The 14,036-nt window shown below is 36.1% G+C and overlaps 2 protein-coding genes across 2 annotated transcripts; both read left to right on the top strand.

Moving 5' to 3' along the window:
- The first annotated feature begins 4,049 nt into the window (after window positions 1-4,049).
- Window positions 4,050-9,527, top strand: LOC126617814 (aquaporin PIP2-1-like). Its single transcript, XM_050285873.1, has 5 exons — window positions 4,050-4,444; window positions 5,271-5,426; window positions 8,587-8,735; window positions 8,831-8,971; window positions 9,198-9,527. Exons 1-5 carry the CDS (start codon window positions 4,144-4,146, stop codon window positions 9,315-9,317), a joined length of 867 nt encoding a protein of 288 aa, XP_050141830.1. The 5' UTR covers window positions 4,050-4,143; the 3' UTR covers window positions 9,318-9,527.
- Window positions 9,528-12,433: 2,906 nt separating this feature from the next.
- On the top strand, window positions 12,434-13,171 carry LOC126618157 (uncharacterized). Its single transcript, XM_050286246.1, has 2 exons — window positions 12,434-12,632; window positions 12,723-13,171. The coding sequence occupies exons 1-2, from the start codon at window positions 12,434-12,436 to the stop codon at window positions 13,169-13,171; spliced, it is 648 nt and encodes a 215-aa protein (XP_050142203.1).
- Window positions 13,172-14,036: the final 865 nt, after the last annotated feature.

Below are 14,036 nucleotides of genomic sequence, written 5' to 3' on the forward strand. Positions count from 1 at the left end.
ACTAATTTATTATCCCAAATACGTATTATAATTAATGTAAATATTAATACTCATCCACATAACATAAATTTATTAATTAAAATAAATATAAAGTCCACAAAATGTTATTTCAAAAAAAAAAATTACAATTCAACTTCAATCCTCCTCCGCCGGGGCAACAGCCCGTCGCTTCGTTGCTTCTCATCGGTTTCATCAACATCCCAATGAACCTACATTAATGCCAATAACAATAAATTAGTAATTGAAAAAATACTACGTTTTAACAAAAGTAATTATTCATTATTTACTACAAACTTATCGATAACTCCCCAAGCATGAACTACTTCACCTCTTCATGGACCTTTTTCCAAGACTAAAACTTGGCAGAACATTCCCTCCACACCAAACTCCCAATGTCATAACTAAATTCGGCGTACGCATCAGCCATACTTTTTTCTTCAAAGTATGGCACTTGCTTACGTCGATACCTCTCTGCTCACACTACAACTTTCTTTTTGCCAAAACCTTTTCCCAAATCGACCATTACCTTTCAAACAAAATATTTGAAAATTAGAGTTCTTAAACTGTGTTTATATAGCACTCGAAACACTTTGCGGGATGAAGTACTTCGTCGTGCAAAACGAGTCATAATTGCGCAATAAATGGGAGCGCTTGAACGCAATATGACCGTTTCATTGAAACTTTTCGTGACTACAACAGTTATTCATCGCGCTAAGTGCTCTTGCTTGATGAATATTGTCGTCGCGCAATCTCTTTAGCGACGAACATGAGTGATTGTAATTATGAAGTTTACGTAAACATAGATTTCTATGTTTACGTAAACTTCATAATTAATTACAAACAAATATTCAGTTAAATATTTATTCTAAAAATAATTAATACCTTAAATAAATTGAATTAATCCATTCAACTATTTAAAAAAACCAAAATACATAACTTATACAAAATCTTAAATTTAAATAGGGTAAATCTCAGTTTACTACCCTTAAGTTTCGTGATTTTCAACATTTAGTACATGAAGTTTTTTTCGTTCCAGAGTCATACCTAAAGTGTTAATTTTGGGACGGTCTCATACATCTGTTAGTTTGACTGTTAAATCGCCCGTTAACTGATGATGTGGCGCTCATGTGGGCAATGACTGGGCGCCATGTGTCATTAAACAAATATTAAAATATTAAAATAATTAATTACATAAAAGTATTTAAAAAAAATCAAGAAAAAAAAACCCAAAACCCCTTCATCTTCCCCACCCGACACCCCTCCATCCCCTCCACCCCTCACCCACTGACACCCTTCCCTTTCCTGATACCCACCCCTACCAACAACCCTTTTCTCCTTCCCCAAAAACCCAGCCATTTCCCTTCCCCCAAAACCCTAAAATTCCCTCTCTCCCTTCTCATATCTCATATCTGCAAATACAAAACAACAAAACAACCCCCACACGAACTTTCTGCAAATTCACAAATTCTAATTTCAAACTTAATTAAAAAAAATAAAGTGCAAATCTATCCATGCGCTGCAGAACCTCAAAACGATGTGATTCCTAGAAGCAAAGAAGAAGCTCTGATGTCTAGTCCATCGTTCCAGCTTGGTGTCAAGTCCATCGTCGTCTGAAGTACTTTGGCCCACCATCGCTGTCTCCTCCCATTAAACCAACCACCGCTGACTCTGTCGATCCCTCAATCTCCGTTTTACAACCACAAAACCTATCTCATTCTTTTCTTTCTCCTTCTCTATTTTTCCTGCAGCAAGAGTTCTGGCTTGCCTAGTTTTAATTTTAAGTTTAATTGGAGCAAAAAATGGAGCTATGAATTCGAGGGAATTGCAAAAATAGGATCTGCAATTTGGTGAATCTGATCCAATTCATGTTCGGAGTGCATGGTCGGAGAAAATGGCAAGTCGGGAAGGTTGTGGGTTGGAGAAGAAACGAGCGAGGAGAGGACTTGGAAGCCATAGTTGAGCGAGGAGAGAATAGAGAGAGACATTTTGGTTTTGGTTGGTCCCAGAGGTTTTGGGTCTTTTTGGTGGGTTGGATAAGATTGAGCTTTTTGGTGGTACGGGGTATCAGGGAAAGGGAAGGGTGTCGGTGGGTGAGGGGTGGAGGGGATGGAGGGGTGGAGCCGTGGAGGGGGTGGAGGGGATGAAGGGATGTTGGGTAGGGAAGATGACACATGGCGCCCAGTCATTGTCCACATGGGCGCCACGTCATCAATTAACGGAAAACTTAACAGCCAGACTAACGAATGTATGAGACTATCCCAATATTAACACTTTAGGTATGACTCTGGGACGAAAAATACTTCATGTACTAAATGTTGAAAACCACGAAACTTGAAAGTAGCAAACTAAGATATTTAAATATTGTCCACAAAAACATAACTTTAAAGCTACTGTTTGGATGGTCCTCCATTCTGCTTCATGTCATCACGCCATCACTTGTAACCTCCCTTCAACTCTTCCTCCATCAACTTCATCAACTCTTTGTTCGTATCATCATCAAGAGTATACTTACACTATTACACATATATGCAAATAATTAATTCCAACATATAACAAAAAAATGTCACAAAATTAATTATTCATCCATCAACAGTATAATCTATATATATAAAGTGAGCACCTTAAAATGGTGAAACATTCAAAATACCATGAATTGTCCTTTAAGAATTTCATAAATTACAATTGAACCAAAAGAATCTAAAGTATTTAACCATATTTTTATTTTGAATGAATTTAATATTTAAAATTATAGGAAAAAAACAAAATAAAAACAAAACTTCCCACGTTAGTGGGTGGTTTCACCTCATTAATTCATTTCTTCTTTTTTTTTTATAAATATTTTTTTTTTAAATATGTAAATTAATTATTTAAATATAAAAAGGCCAATTACCACACGCGTATGCGTGTGGCAAGAGGCTAGTTACTAATAATTGATCCATCACTGCCTTCTTCACATTCTCGGGCACATATTTCCAAGAATGCCACTCAGCAGTAGGACAATTATTTTGAATGGCTACACCTATCGCATGCGCGAACTCCACATGTTACCTCAGATCATACGAGTTGGCGGGCACGCTCTGATCCCGATTTTTATCATCCATCCTCGCACGAACAGAATTGTGAAGAATAAGGAGAGCAGAAGTGCATATTTAAAGGAAGGTTAGGGCCTTTGTGCGACGAAGTCTTTGTCGCGTAAACCTTGGGCGATGAACATCCTCGTCTTGCAAACATCTGCAATAAATACAATATTGATTCCTTAGATTCACATGCACTGAATGGTTTGACTAAAAACTAACAATAATTTGCACGACGAATCCTTTGTTGGGCAAAGGTCCCCTGCTTCGTCGCTCATGTTTTTCGCGTCAAAAAAATTATCCCACGTTTTTCCTACTGACTTTGCATGATGACAATGAATGTTTGTCGCACAAAGTATTCATGCGCGACTAATTTCTTCGTCGTGCAAAATAATTTTTTTTTTCCTTCATTTTTTGTGCGACAATACTGTGTTTTGGTCGCGCAAGTTGTTTTTCCTACTAGTGTCATTCAACGAGCTCTTAAAGGTACTGAGACATAGACTAGATATATACATGAAATAACTTGAAAATCACCAGTAGCAAATACATTCTAGTGTTTTTGCTTTTGCAAGAGTTTGAAGTTTGGACGTTGAATTTATAGTTCGTCTCATATTCTTTAGTATTATTGCTTCCCACCCTTTCGGGTCATATGCCATAGTGCTTAACCCAACATCGATGTTGTTACACAAACTAAAACTTGCAATTTAAAATTTTGTCAAGTCGTAAACAGTAATCTAGATTCTACTTCAGAAGTTGATTGTTCATTAATACCTTACTGAAATTGTGTATAAAGAATTCGAATCAGACAAATAATTGTAGGATAACTTAAAAACCAAATAAAAGAATAGAATATATGTGACCTTGAAGGACGACCGGCCAAATATTAAATTTCATAATTCCACTCCACTGTACTACTCCCATATAACATATAAACATCCCCCCCCCCCCCACACACACACACAAAAACCACAAACAACCTCTTGCAACGTCACCACCTTAAAAAAAACTCACTTCATTTCATCTCCCCCCCCCCTCTCTCTCTCTCTCTCTCTAGTTTCTCTCTCTAGCCATGGCTAAAGACATTGAGGTTGGAAGTGGGAACCCAGCCAAGGACTACCAGGATCCTCCGCCGGCGCCGCTGATTGACCCAGAGGAGCTAGGGAAGTGGTCATTCTACAGAGCCATCATAGCTGAGTTCATTGCCACCCTCTTGTTTTTGTACGTCACTGTGCTCACTGTGATTGGTTACAAGCAACAGACTGACACTACCCTAAATGGAAACCAATGTGGTGGAGTTGGCATTCATGGTATTGCTTGGGCTTTTGGTGGCATGATCTTTGTCCTTGTTTATTGTACTGCTGGCATCTCTGGTGGGTTTTATTTCGATCTTAAACAAATATCCTCTCTTTCTCTAACCCATTAATTATTTTCAAGAATTAAGTAAAACCTATGTAGTGAGTCATTTTTTGGTCTAACTAAAACATCACGCGCTGATGCAGTGTTGTCCACCTAAAGTTGTCCACATAATGTTATCATTAGATGGATTAGTCATACCACGTCACTTACACACAAAAAAATTAATTTGAATCTCTAACATTATTGACATCCAAACGTGGTGCGCCTAGTCCACTCAAATTGTAAGTTCATGTAGTTAGTCTAAGTAGTGAGAAATGATAGAGTAATGAATTATAATTAAGGTTGAATGAATAAGTAGCACCTGTCACACACTAAGGGCTGGTTTGGTATTGCTGTGCTTTGAAAAAAAATTGCTGTGAGAATAAGTGGCTGTGAAATAAATTAGCAGAGTGTTTGGTAAACGTTTTTGTAAAAGTGCTTTTGGAAAGAAAAAAAACAGTCTGATAGTGGGTCTTTTCATTAAAGGAGCACTGTAGCTCCGTGTGCTTTAAAAAAAAGCCAGTTTTCCAAAGCTGCAAATAGCAACTTCAGCTTTTTCCTTTGATTTCAGCTTATTCTCACAGCAGCTTCCAAAATAAGCCCTTTTTTTTCAGTTTACCAAACACCTAAAACCCTCACAGCTTTTTTTCATGGGTGTTTTTTTTTTAAGCACCTCCCTCCCAAACCACCCCTAAGTTATAATCTAAGTGAATTAGTAACACCAGATCAGTTACTCACTAAAACATATTCGAGTTAGCATCCAACTTATGGTTTACTAATCTGTGCATTTTTTGTATGCAGGGGGGCATATAAACCCTGCAGTCACATTTGGGCTGTTTTTGACAAGGAAGGTGTCACTGATGAGAGCCATATTGTACATGGTGGCTCAGTCGTTGGGAGCCATATGTGGTGTTGGGCTTGTTAAAGCTTTCCAAAGTGCTTACTATACCAAGTATGGTGTAGGCCTGGCAAACGAGTCGTGTCAATCGTGTTCGTGTCGTTTTCGTGTAACGCCTGTTATCTTAACGAGTCGTGTCGTATCACACCTGTTATCTTAACGGGTCCTTAACGGGTAAAATGAACCGACCCATTATGACCCGTTAAGAAATTTTTTTTTTTTTCTTAAATTTGCACATACCACACATTGTCACATAAATATTACTTCAAAACATTAAAACACATTTATCGTTCAAGCACTACATCTACACTCGAAAATAAGAGCCTCATAAAAAATACATCCATACACTACTAATCTATTACAAATATTAAATGTGCAAGGATATGCAAAATGAAAGCGTTTTTGTTTTCAAGGTTGTGAAGCCTTTCTCAAAAGTTTAAACATTGCCAATGGAACTCAAAGCTTAATGAAAGTGACCCACTAGTGTGTTTATTCGTACTTTCATTAAGTATAACATAAGATTTTGTGATATCCACTAGTGTAAATATTTTAAATTGAATATCGAATTCATTCATTGTATTCATATAGGATCAAGGAGTGTAGTTGTAAAAAATCATCAAAATCGGAGTTAAAATAACCGTTAAATTGTGATTTTTCGTTTATAACCGTCAAAAAGTTTTGTCCCGTTACTTAATCTTTAAATGTTTGTTTTTCGTAATTTTTGGCGTATGCGATCTCGAAGCATATACAAACAAGTTTGACGGTTAGATCATTGAAACTAGTTTCGTAGAATGCGTATCCCATCAAAACAATATATTCACTAACACTTAAGGGTGCGTTTGTTGCACCAGACTATCTCAGACTAGATTAGCTTCAGGGACTAAGCTGGACTGGCTTAGACTAGACTAAGCTGGACTGATTTAGTGAAGCATTTGGTGCAGTGTCGGACTAAAAAGAATGATAATAACAAACTACAATATTTTATATTTTTTAATTCATATCTAATAATATTATATTAATTAATTCTATCTTTTTTTCTTCTAATAATACTCTCCCTCTCTCTGGAAGCCTCCATCATTTTCTTCCTCGTTCTCTCCGTCCCACACTCTCCGTCCCTTTCCTCTTTTTTCTGATTAATTGCCAAAACTGATTAATTGCCAAAAAAATTCTGCAAAATGAAGAATCGAGCTTCGTTTTTCTGGTTTTTGTTCATGGGATCGTCGGGCTTGTCCACCAGAGGAGGAGAAAAACGAAGAGGAAGACCCGGTGGACAAACGAGAAAAACGAAGCTCGATTCTTCATTTTGCAGAATTCGGACGTTGTGGACTCTGAATCTGGGGTTGGATTATGTCTTCTCTGCTGCTGTTTTTTTGTTTGGATTCTGTCTTCTTTGTTAAATTTGTCTCTGTTTGTGGGCTGTCGAAGGTTGTGGACTCCGAATCTGGGGTTGGATGTTTTGGATTTTTTAATGTGCAAGGCAGTGAGGAAGAAGGAAATGAGAGCGGCGATTTACGAGGATGCGGCGGTTGTCCTGGGATGGTCCGGTGAGGTTGTCGAGTAGGGTGAGCAGTCGAGCAAAGCGCTGAGGAGTCGAGCAGAGCAACGATCTTAGCAATCCGGTGGTATTTGGGGGGTCTCGCTAAGACTACCTAGCGAGTCCCGTAGTCCACACAAGTCCCCTTTAGTCCCACTTAACTTAGTCCCAACACCTATCAAACATGGGACTGTAGTCCAGTCCAGTCCAGTCCACTAGTGTAAATATTTTAAATTGAAGATCGAGTTCATTCATTGTATTCATATAGGGTCAAGGAGTGTAACTGTAAAAAATCATCAAAATCAGAGTTAAAATAACCGTTAAATTGTGATTTTTCGTTTATAACCGTCGAAAAGTTTTGTCTCGTTACTTGATCTCTGAATGTTTGTTTTTTACAATTTTTGGCATATGCGATCTCGAAGTATATACAAACATGTTTGACGGTTGGATAGTTGAAACTAGTTTCGTAGAATGCGTATCCCATCAAAACAATAGATTCACTAACACTTAAGAGTTTATTCATACTTTCATCAAGTATAACATAAGATTTTGTGGTATCCACTAGTGTAAATATTTTAAATTGAAGATCGAATTCATTCCTTGTATTTATATAGGGTCAAGGAGTGTAGCTGTAAAAAATTATCAAAATTGGAGTTAAAATAACCGTTAAATCGTGATTTTTCGTTTATAACCGTCGAAAAGTTTTGTCTCGTTACTTGATCTCTGAATGTTTGTTTTTTTCAATTTTTGGCGTATGCGATCTCGAAGTATATACAAATATGTTTGACGGTTGGATCGTTGAAACTAGTTTCGTAGAATGCGTATCCCATCAAAACAATAAATTCACTAACACTTAAGAGTTTATTCATACTTTCATCAAGTATAACATAAGATTTTGTGGTATCCCCTAGTTTAAATATTTTAAATTGAAGATCGAATTCATTCATTGTATTCATATAGGGTCAATGAGTGTAGCTGTAAAAAAATCATCAAAATCGGAGTTAAAATAACCGTTAAATCGTGATTTTTCGTTTATAACCGTCGAAAAGTTTTGTCTCGTTACTTGATATGTGAATGTTTTTTTTTGTAATTTTTTGCTGATGCGATCTCGAAGCATATACAAACAAGTTTGACGGTTGGATCGTTGAAATTAGTTTCGTATAATTCGTATCCCATGAAGTTCAATGATATGTGTGTGTGTATATATATATATATATATATATTTATTAAGTAGATTTAAATCTATTTATTTTGTATGTATAATTATTATAGTTTTTAGGGGTATAAAATTCAATTTAAAATTTAATATATATATATATATATATAACTATTATAGTTAATATTTTGGGGGTATAATTATTATAGTATATATAATTATTATAATTATTATAGTTAATTTAATATATATATATATATATAATTATTATAGTTTTTAGGGATATAAAATTGTTAAATTAATATATATAATTATTATAGTATTTTTTTAGGGTTATAAAATTATAAAATTAATATTCTGCTTATCGTGTATCGTGTTACCCACGTGTATACCCGAACCAACCCGTTATCTTAACAGGTGCTTATCGGGTTACCCGATAACAACCCGTTTCGTTATCGTGTCGACCCGAACACCTGTTAATTTCGTGTCGTGTCATGTCGGGTTATCGGGTCGTGTCAGGAATTGCCAGGCCTATATGGTGGTGGAGCCAATAAGCTTGCCGATGGCTACAGCACAGGCACTGGGTTGGGTGCTGAGATTGTTGGCACCTTTGTTCTTGTCTACACTGTCTTGTCTGCCATTGATCCGGAGCTAAAAGCAAGAAATTCCTATGTCCCAGTAAGTATAAATTAATTTTGCAGTTAGTTTCAAGAAAATTAATTTTAATTTTAATTACTGAACTGTAATGATTTGTCTATGTTAATTAATTAAAGGTATTGGCACCACTGCCAATTGGGTTTGCTGTGTTTATTGTGCACCTTGCCACAGTCCCAATCACTGGCACTGGTATCAACCCAGCTAGAAGTTTTGGAGCTGCAGTGATCTACAACAATGACAAGGTTTGGAATGACCAAGTATGCACTTTGACCTTGCTCTCTTAGTTACTAACTTTTAGTTGAGAACAAACACAGAATGAAACACTAAACAGATAATCAACCGATATATATAACGCAATGTAATACCCTTTATTGTCGTCTCCTTTTTTATTTAATTTTACTTTTGATCAAAAAGTTCATAATTAATTCTATGTCTTCGTATTTTTCTAATTATTTTACTTATGTTTGTTGTTTAATTATTCAGTGGATCTTCTGGGTTGGACCATTCATTGGAGCTACCATTGCTGCCTTGCATTACCAATACATCTTGAGAGCAGGAGCTGTTAAAACTCTGAGTTCTCTCAGGAGCTCCTCCAACAGATGAATTCTAAGAGACTTATTGTGTTTTCTCAATGGTCTGAGAAACTTTAGATTATTCTGGAAGCATGGAATTTGTATATTACTACTATTTGTATTGGTGTTGAGGTTGTCAATTGTGTTAGCTTCCTCTTTCTGCGTGCACAACGTTGCACTCTGCTATGTTGGTTATTGTGTCATCAACATGTTTAATTAGTGATGAATTATAAAAATATGGATTGGGTCACCGAATTGGCATTTCAATAGCTAAATTCCAATAGTACAACATAGACGTCTACTAAAAAAATATAGCATCAAATCAAGCAACAAATACAATGAGCCCAAAAAGATAAAATGAAAACAACGAAAAGGTGCCCAAACAAACACAGAACTTACAGCACTAAACTAAGTACGATTTTTTACGCAAGTCCACAAACTCAAAATATTCAACGCCTTAAAATAACCTAATCGGCCCAAATAAGCACTACCGCTAATACCTGAAGCACCGTCGTCAAGCCACCGCATCTTGCCGAGAAGAGTGTTGGAATTTATGCTATTTCCTTGTGTTGTACTGCTTTCATATGTAGCTTTCTGGGTATGTAAATAATTTGTGCCTTTCCTCAGATATCGTTTTCAAGTTCTCTTTCCTGGAAATTTCTTTCAATGGTTAATGCCATGACTGATACTGTGGGTTAAGTCATGCCCTAATTAGATTTAAATCTGCATTAACTGTTCAAATTAAGCATTAACGTTTGGACAAGAATATTTCAATGCAACCCTTTCACCATTACACACATAATAAAGGTTGTCACATTCACCTCCTCTCCACTTTTAAGTGGAGATCTTAAATTCGACACTCGTTCGATATCAAATTATTACGACTTACTGATAGGAGCATATTTATGCGACTTAATTAGCTTTTTTTCTTGCATTTTCATAGTTAGTTTGTGTTTATTATAGTGTTTTAAGCTATTTTCATATGTTTGTAGGTCCAAATGACAAAGTTGGCAAGAAAATGCAATTTGAAGCATTTTGGAGCAGTTTTGGGCATCAAATGGATAGCTTATGAATGGAGCAAGATGGATGGACGAGTTTGAAGTTCAAAAGGCTAGGAATGTGCTGAAAAGATGAAGAAAATAAATCCAAGACAAAGAAGATAAGGAATCAGCTCAAAAGAATGAACATTATCCAAAACCTTATTCAACCTTATCTTATCCAAACTAACTTTATCTTATCTTATCCTTTCCTAAATCTAGCATTATCCAATCTTATCTTACCTAAATCAGTTTGTGCCTTAAATCTAGCTGCAAGAGGACCTAAATATCTGATTTCTAGAAGGCTTATCATTTCCCTACATTTATGCCACACCCTTATCCTTCTAGAACCTCTAAATTGGTGCTGAAACATCCTTTCTAGAAGTCCTTACCAATCTGGCGCCGCCCCCTCTTCTAGAAGCTCTAGAACCTGCAACCCTAATCCTTTTCCCTCTTGAATTAGGCCAAATTTATCCCTTTCCTTGCAGGAATTAGTGATGCACCTTTCTAACCTAATCCCCTTTGGTTTCTGATTGTTTTAACCCATTCCACTTGGGTTTTGGTTACACAAACCTTGTCCCACTTTAATTTTAGAAACCTATCCTAATCCTTAGGGATTGTGCCGCACCTAGCCCTATAAATACATCATTATGCGCCTATTTCAGATTCACCACCCTCTACCATATTCTTCTACACCACACAACCATACATTCATATACAATTCAGAGAGAAAGAGCCCTTGCCGTGCATTGTCATTCACATAGGATTGCTGGAGCTTTCTTAGGTGTTTTCTATCTTTTATTTTCAATAATGTTATTTTCAGTTTTTAAAGACATAAGGAGCTAAACCCCTTTTAGCTAGGGGGAATTTCGAAACCATGAACATATTTGCATTATGAATTGATTAATTCCAATTGTGATTTCATAAAGTGTGAATGCAATTTGCTTAACTGTTTTATTCAAAACTTATTCTTGTATGTTGATTAAAGAGGCCTACTTAGTTTGCATGCTTGAATCTGATGCTAGAATATAAGGGAGTTTCACATAATTGTTACAAACTTATATTCATAAGCAGTAAAGGTCGCTGGTCATGATCGCATTAAATTAAATTCCTAGCATGAGTATCATGATGTTATAGTTACGAATGCTATGTCAATGCTTATGATTTTCATAGAACTTAATGATCTTTGATTGTATCTCTATTATGATGTGCATGTAGGGGACTATTGAAGAATGATTTGGGTTGATGATGCGTATCCAATTCAATGACTTAAGGAAAATCTGAAGGTTAATTAGTGATGGCATAATTAATCTAGGGTATTGTCATTCATGGTTTATTGAAAAAGCAATTGGAGATTGATTTGTATGCAAGTGTATCATGTGTGGAGAATGACCCTCTAGTTAGCCCATCATCCATTTAATTCACCAAATTCGTCCAATTTTGTTTAAGTCTTTAATTCACTTGTTTTTACTTTAATTTCATCCAAAACCCAATCCCCTTTACTTTAGAGTGTCAAATTAGTTAGAATCTGTCTTAGTTTGTGTTTTAAGTGTTTTGAGTCAAGTTAAAATCAATTTTCATACAAAGTCATTCCTATTGTCCAGTTTGAGTCTATTTAGTTGTTTGAAGCTGTTTTGAGTCATTTGAGTTTGTTTTGAGTCATTAGAGTCTAGTTAAGTGTCTTTAAATTTGTTTTTGAGTTTTTGAGTCAGTTTAGAGTAGATTAGCAATCCCTCCTAATCACCGGTCCAAAACGATCCTTACTTATCCATACTACAATTGTCAACAAGAGGGTTTAATTTGTGTTAGTTAATTTTCACATCACTTACCATTGTGTACTTAGTCTAATCCCCCACCAATTAATGTAAATATATTGTTGTATTATAAAAAATTGTCGCATTCACTTAATTACTAAATATCAAAGAATCACAATCACACACAAATTAAAATCAAAATTATTTTCCCACCAATTAATACAATTCTCAAAGGCAACTAAAATCTCTTCTTTTATCACCTCTCTCTCTATATATGTATTATAAACCCTTCTCCAAAATCTTCACAGTCCAGCAGCAGACTTTCAACATTCTCTAAAACCCTAATCTCCAAAACCATGGCAATATCTGAGTTCTCCAAAATATGCATGATCTGCATAGTCACATTGCTCTCTGTGGCAATGGCTTCACAACAATCCCCACAACCCTCACTCACAAATGACACCATCCCTGCAGATGATGAGCTGATTTCCCTAGCTGCTGCTTCGTCTCCATCACAATCTCCTTATGCCGAAAATCTGGCTCCCGAAACTGGAGGCTATTTGGCCCCTTCAACAGATTCAGATCAATACAATACTCCACCACAACCACCATAACAACCTTACATTGACACATTTGCCCCTGAAGCTCAAGAGCTTCTCTCTCCAGACTACTCTCCTTTCCCTGCTCCTACTTACTTCCAAGATTACCCTTCTCCTCCTCCTTACATTGAAGCTCAGGCTCCTGAAAGTTACTATGCTTTTTACAGTCCCATTCAGGGTCCAAGTCTAGCACCGTCTTCCGAACGGGCTCAATTTTCGGATACTGATGATTTCACTTCTCCTCCAAACTTGGCTCCTCAGCCCAATGTGTTGCCTTCCAACTACAGAGCCGATGATGAGATTGGTGAGCTCGGTGAGCTAGAATCTGATGAAGCTTATAACTCTGAGCAGAATAAGAATAGGGCAACAATGGCGGGTTTTGCGCTTGGGTCTGTTTGCTTGGTTGGATTGGCAGGTTTTGTGTACAAGAAGAAGAAGTACAGCAAGTCAAAAGCAGATTATGAGTATGAATTGGCTAAGAGAGAGGATCTCTAGAGTCTAAACCTCTCGCCTTGGTTGGCTTCACCTACATACACTTCCCACATAGAGAAATATACATAAATTCTCTCTGCAAAACGTCTGTTCTACAGCCGAATTCATAGTTGATCATCAAGTTTTGTAATTGAACATGTCTACTTCTAGTACGTTTACTACTTTGCTTAGAAGCTCCTCAGATGTTGAGTGACTAGCTACTTGCATGTACTACGTACTATTATTCTATTATTGTAACGAACTATATATAATGAAACCTAGTCTTGCTTAATTACTTAGATGGTTCCTAATTTTTTCATTACAGTTAAAGTGGTAACTAATGAGTACATATTAATTTTTCTTTTGTTAATATAGATTTATAACTTTAATGGTAAAGCATTTGCCCCAACTTATGGAAGAAAAAAAATATTGAATGACGCAAGAGGTCTTATAGACCTACTCTCTGAAAAAGTCTTGTTCACAGAATAATTCGAACCTCACCCTAAATCAACCAAAATTTCACACATCACTGTCACATAGTAATGCGATATAATGATACCAATTTCATCTCAAGCATGCAAATGTTACCAAATTAAGGTTAGCGATTAAGTTTTCATACAAAGCAATCAAATTATTGAATCAATCTGAAGGTTTCACATTAATTTTACCTTCATATTTTCGATAAGAGTTTAATTCTAGCTCTTTTTAAGAAAAATAAAATACATTGAAAAGAAAAAGCAAATGATATGACCAATAAATCTAGAACAAGAGTAGCAAGAAAATACCTCACAACTTAAAAAACTTGGGAGTCACAAATGGCTAGGCTTCTTTCAATTAAACAAAAAAAAGGTTCATGTTGTGTACGACCCAATAAAATTGGAACTTTTTA

The sequence above is a fragment of the Malus sylvestris genome, chromosome 4, assembly GCF_916048215.2.
Source record: "Malus sylvestris chromosome 4, drMalSylv7.2, whole genome shotgun sequence".
NCBI classification, from domain to species: Eukaryota; Viridiplantae; Streptophyta; class Magnoliopsida; order Rosales; family Rosaceae; genus Malus; species Malus sylvestris.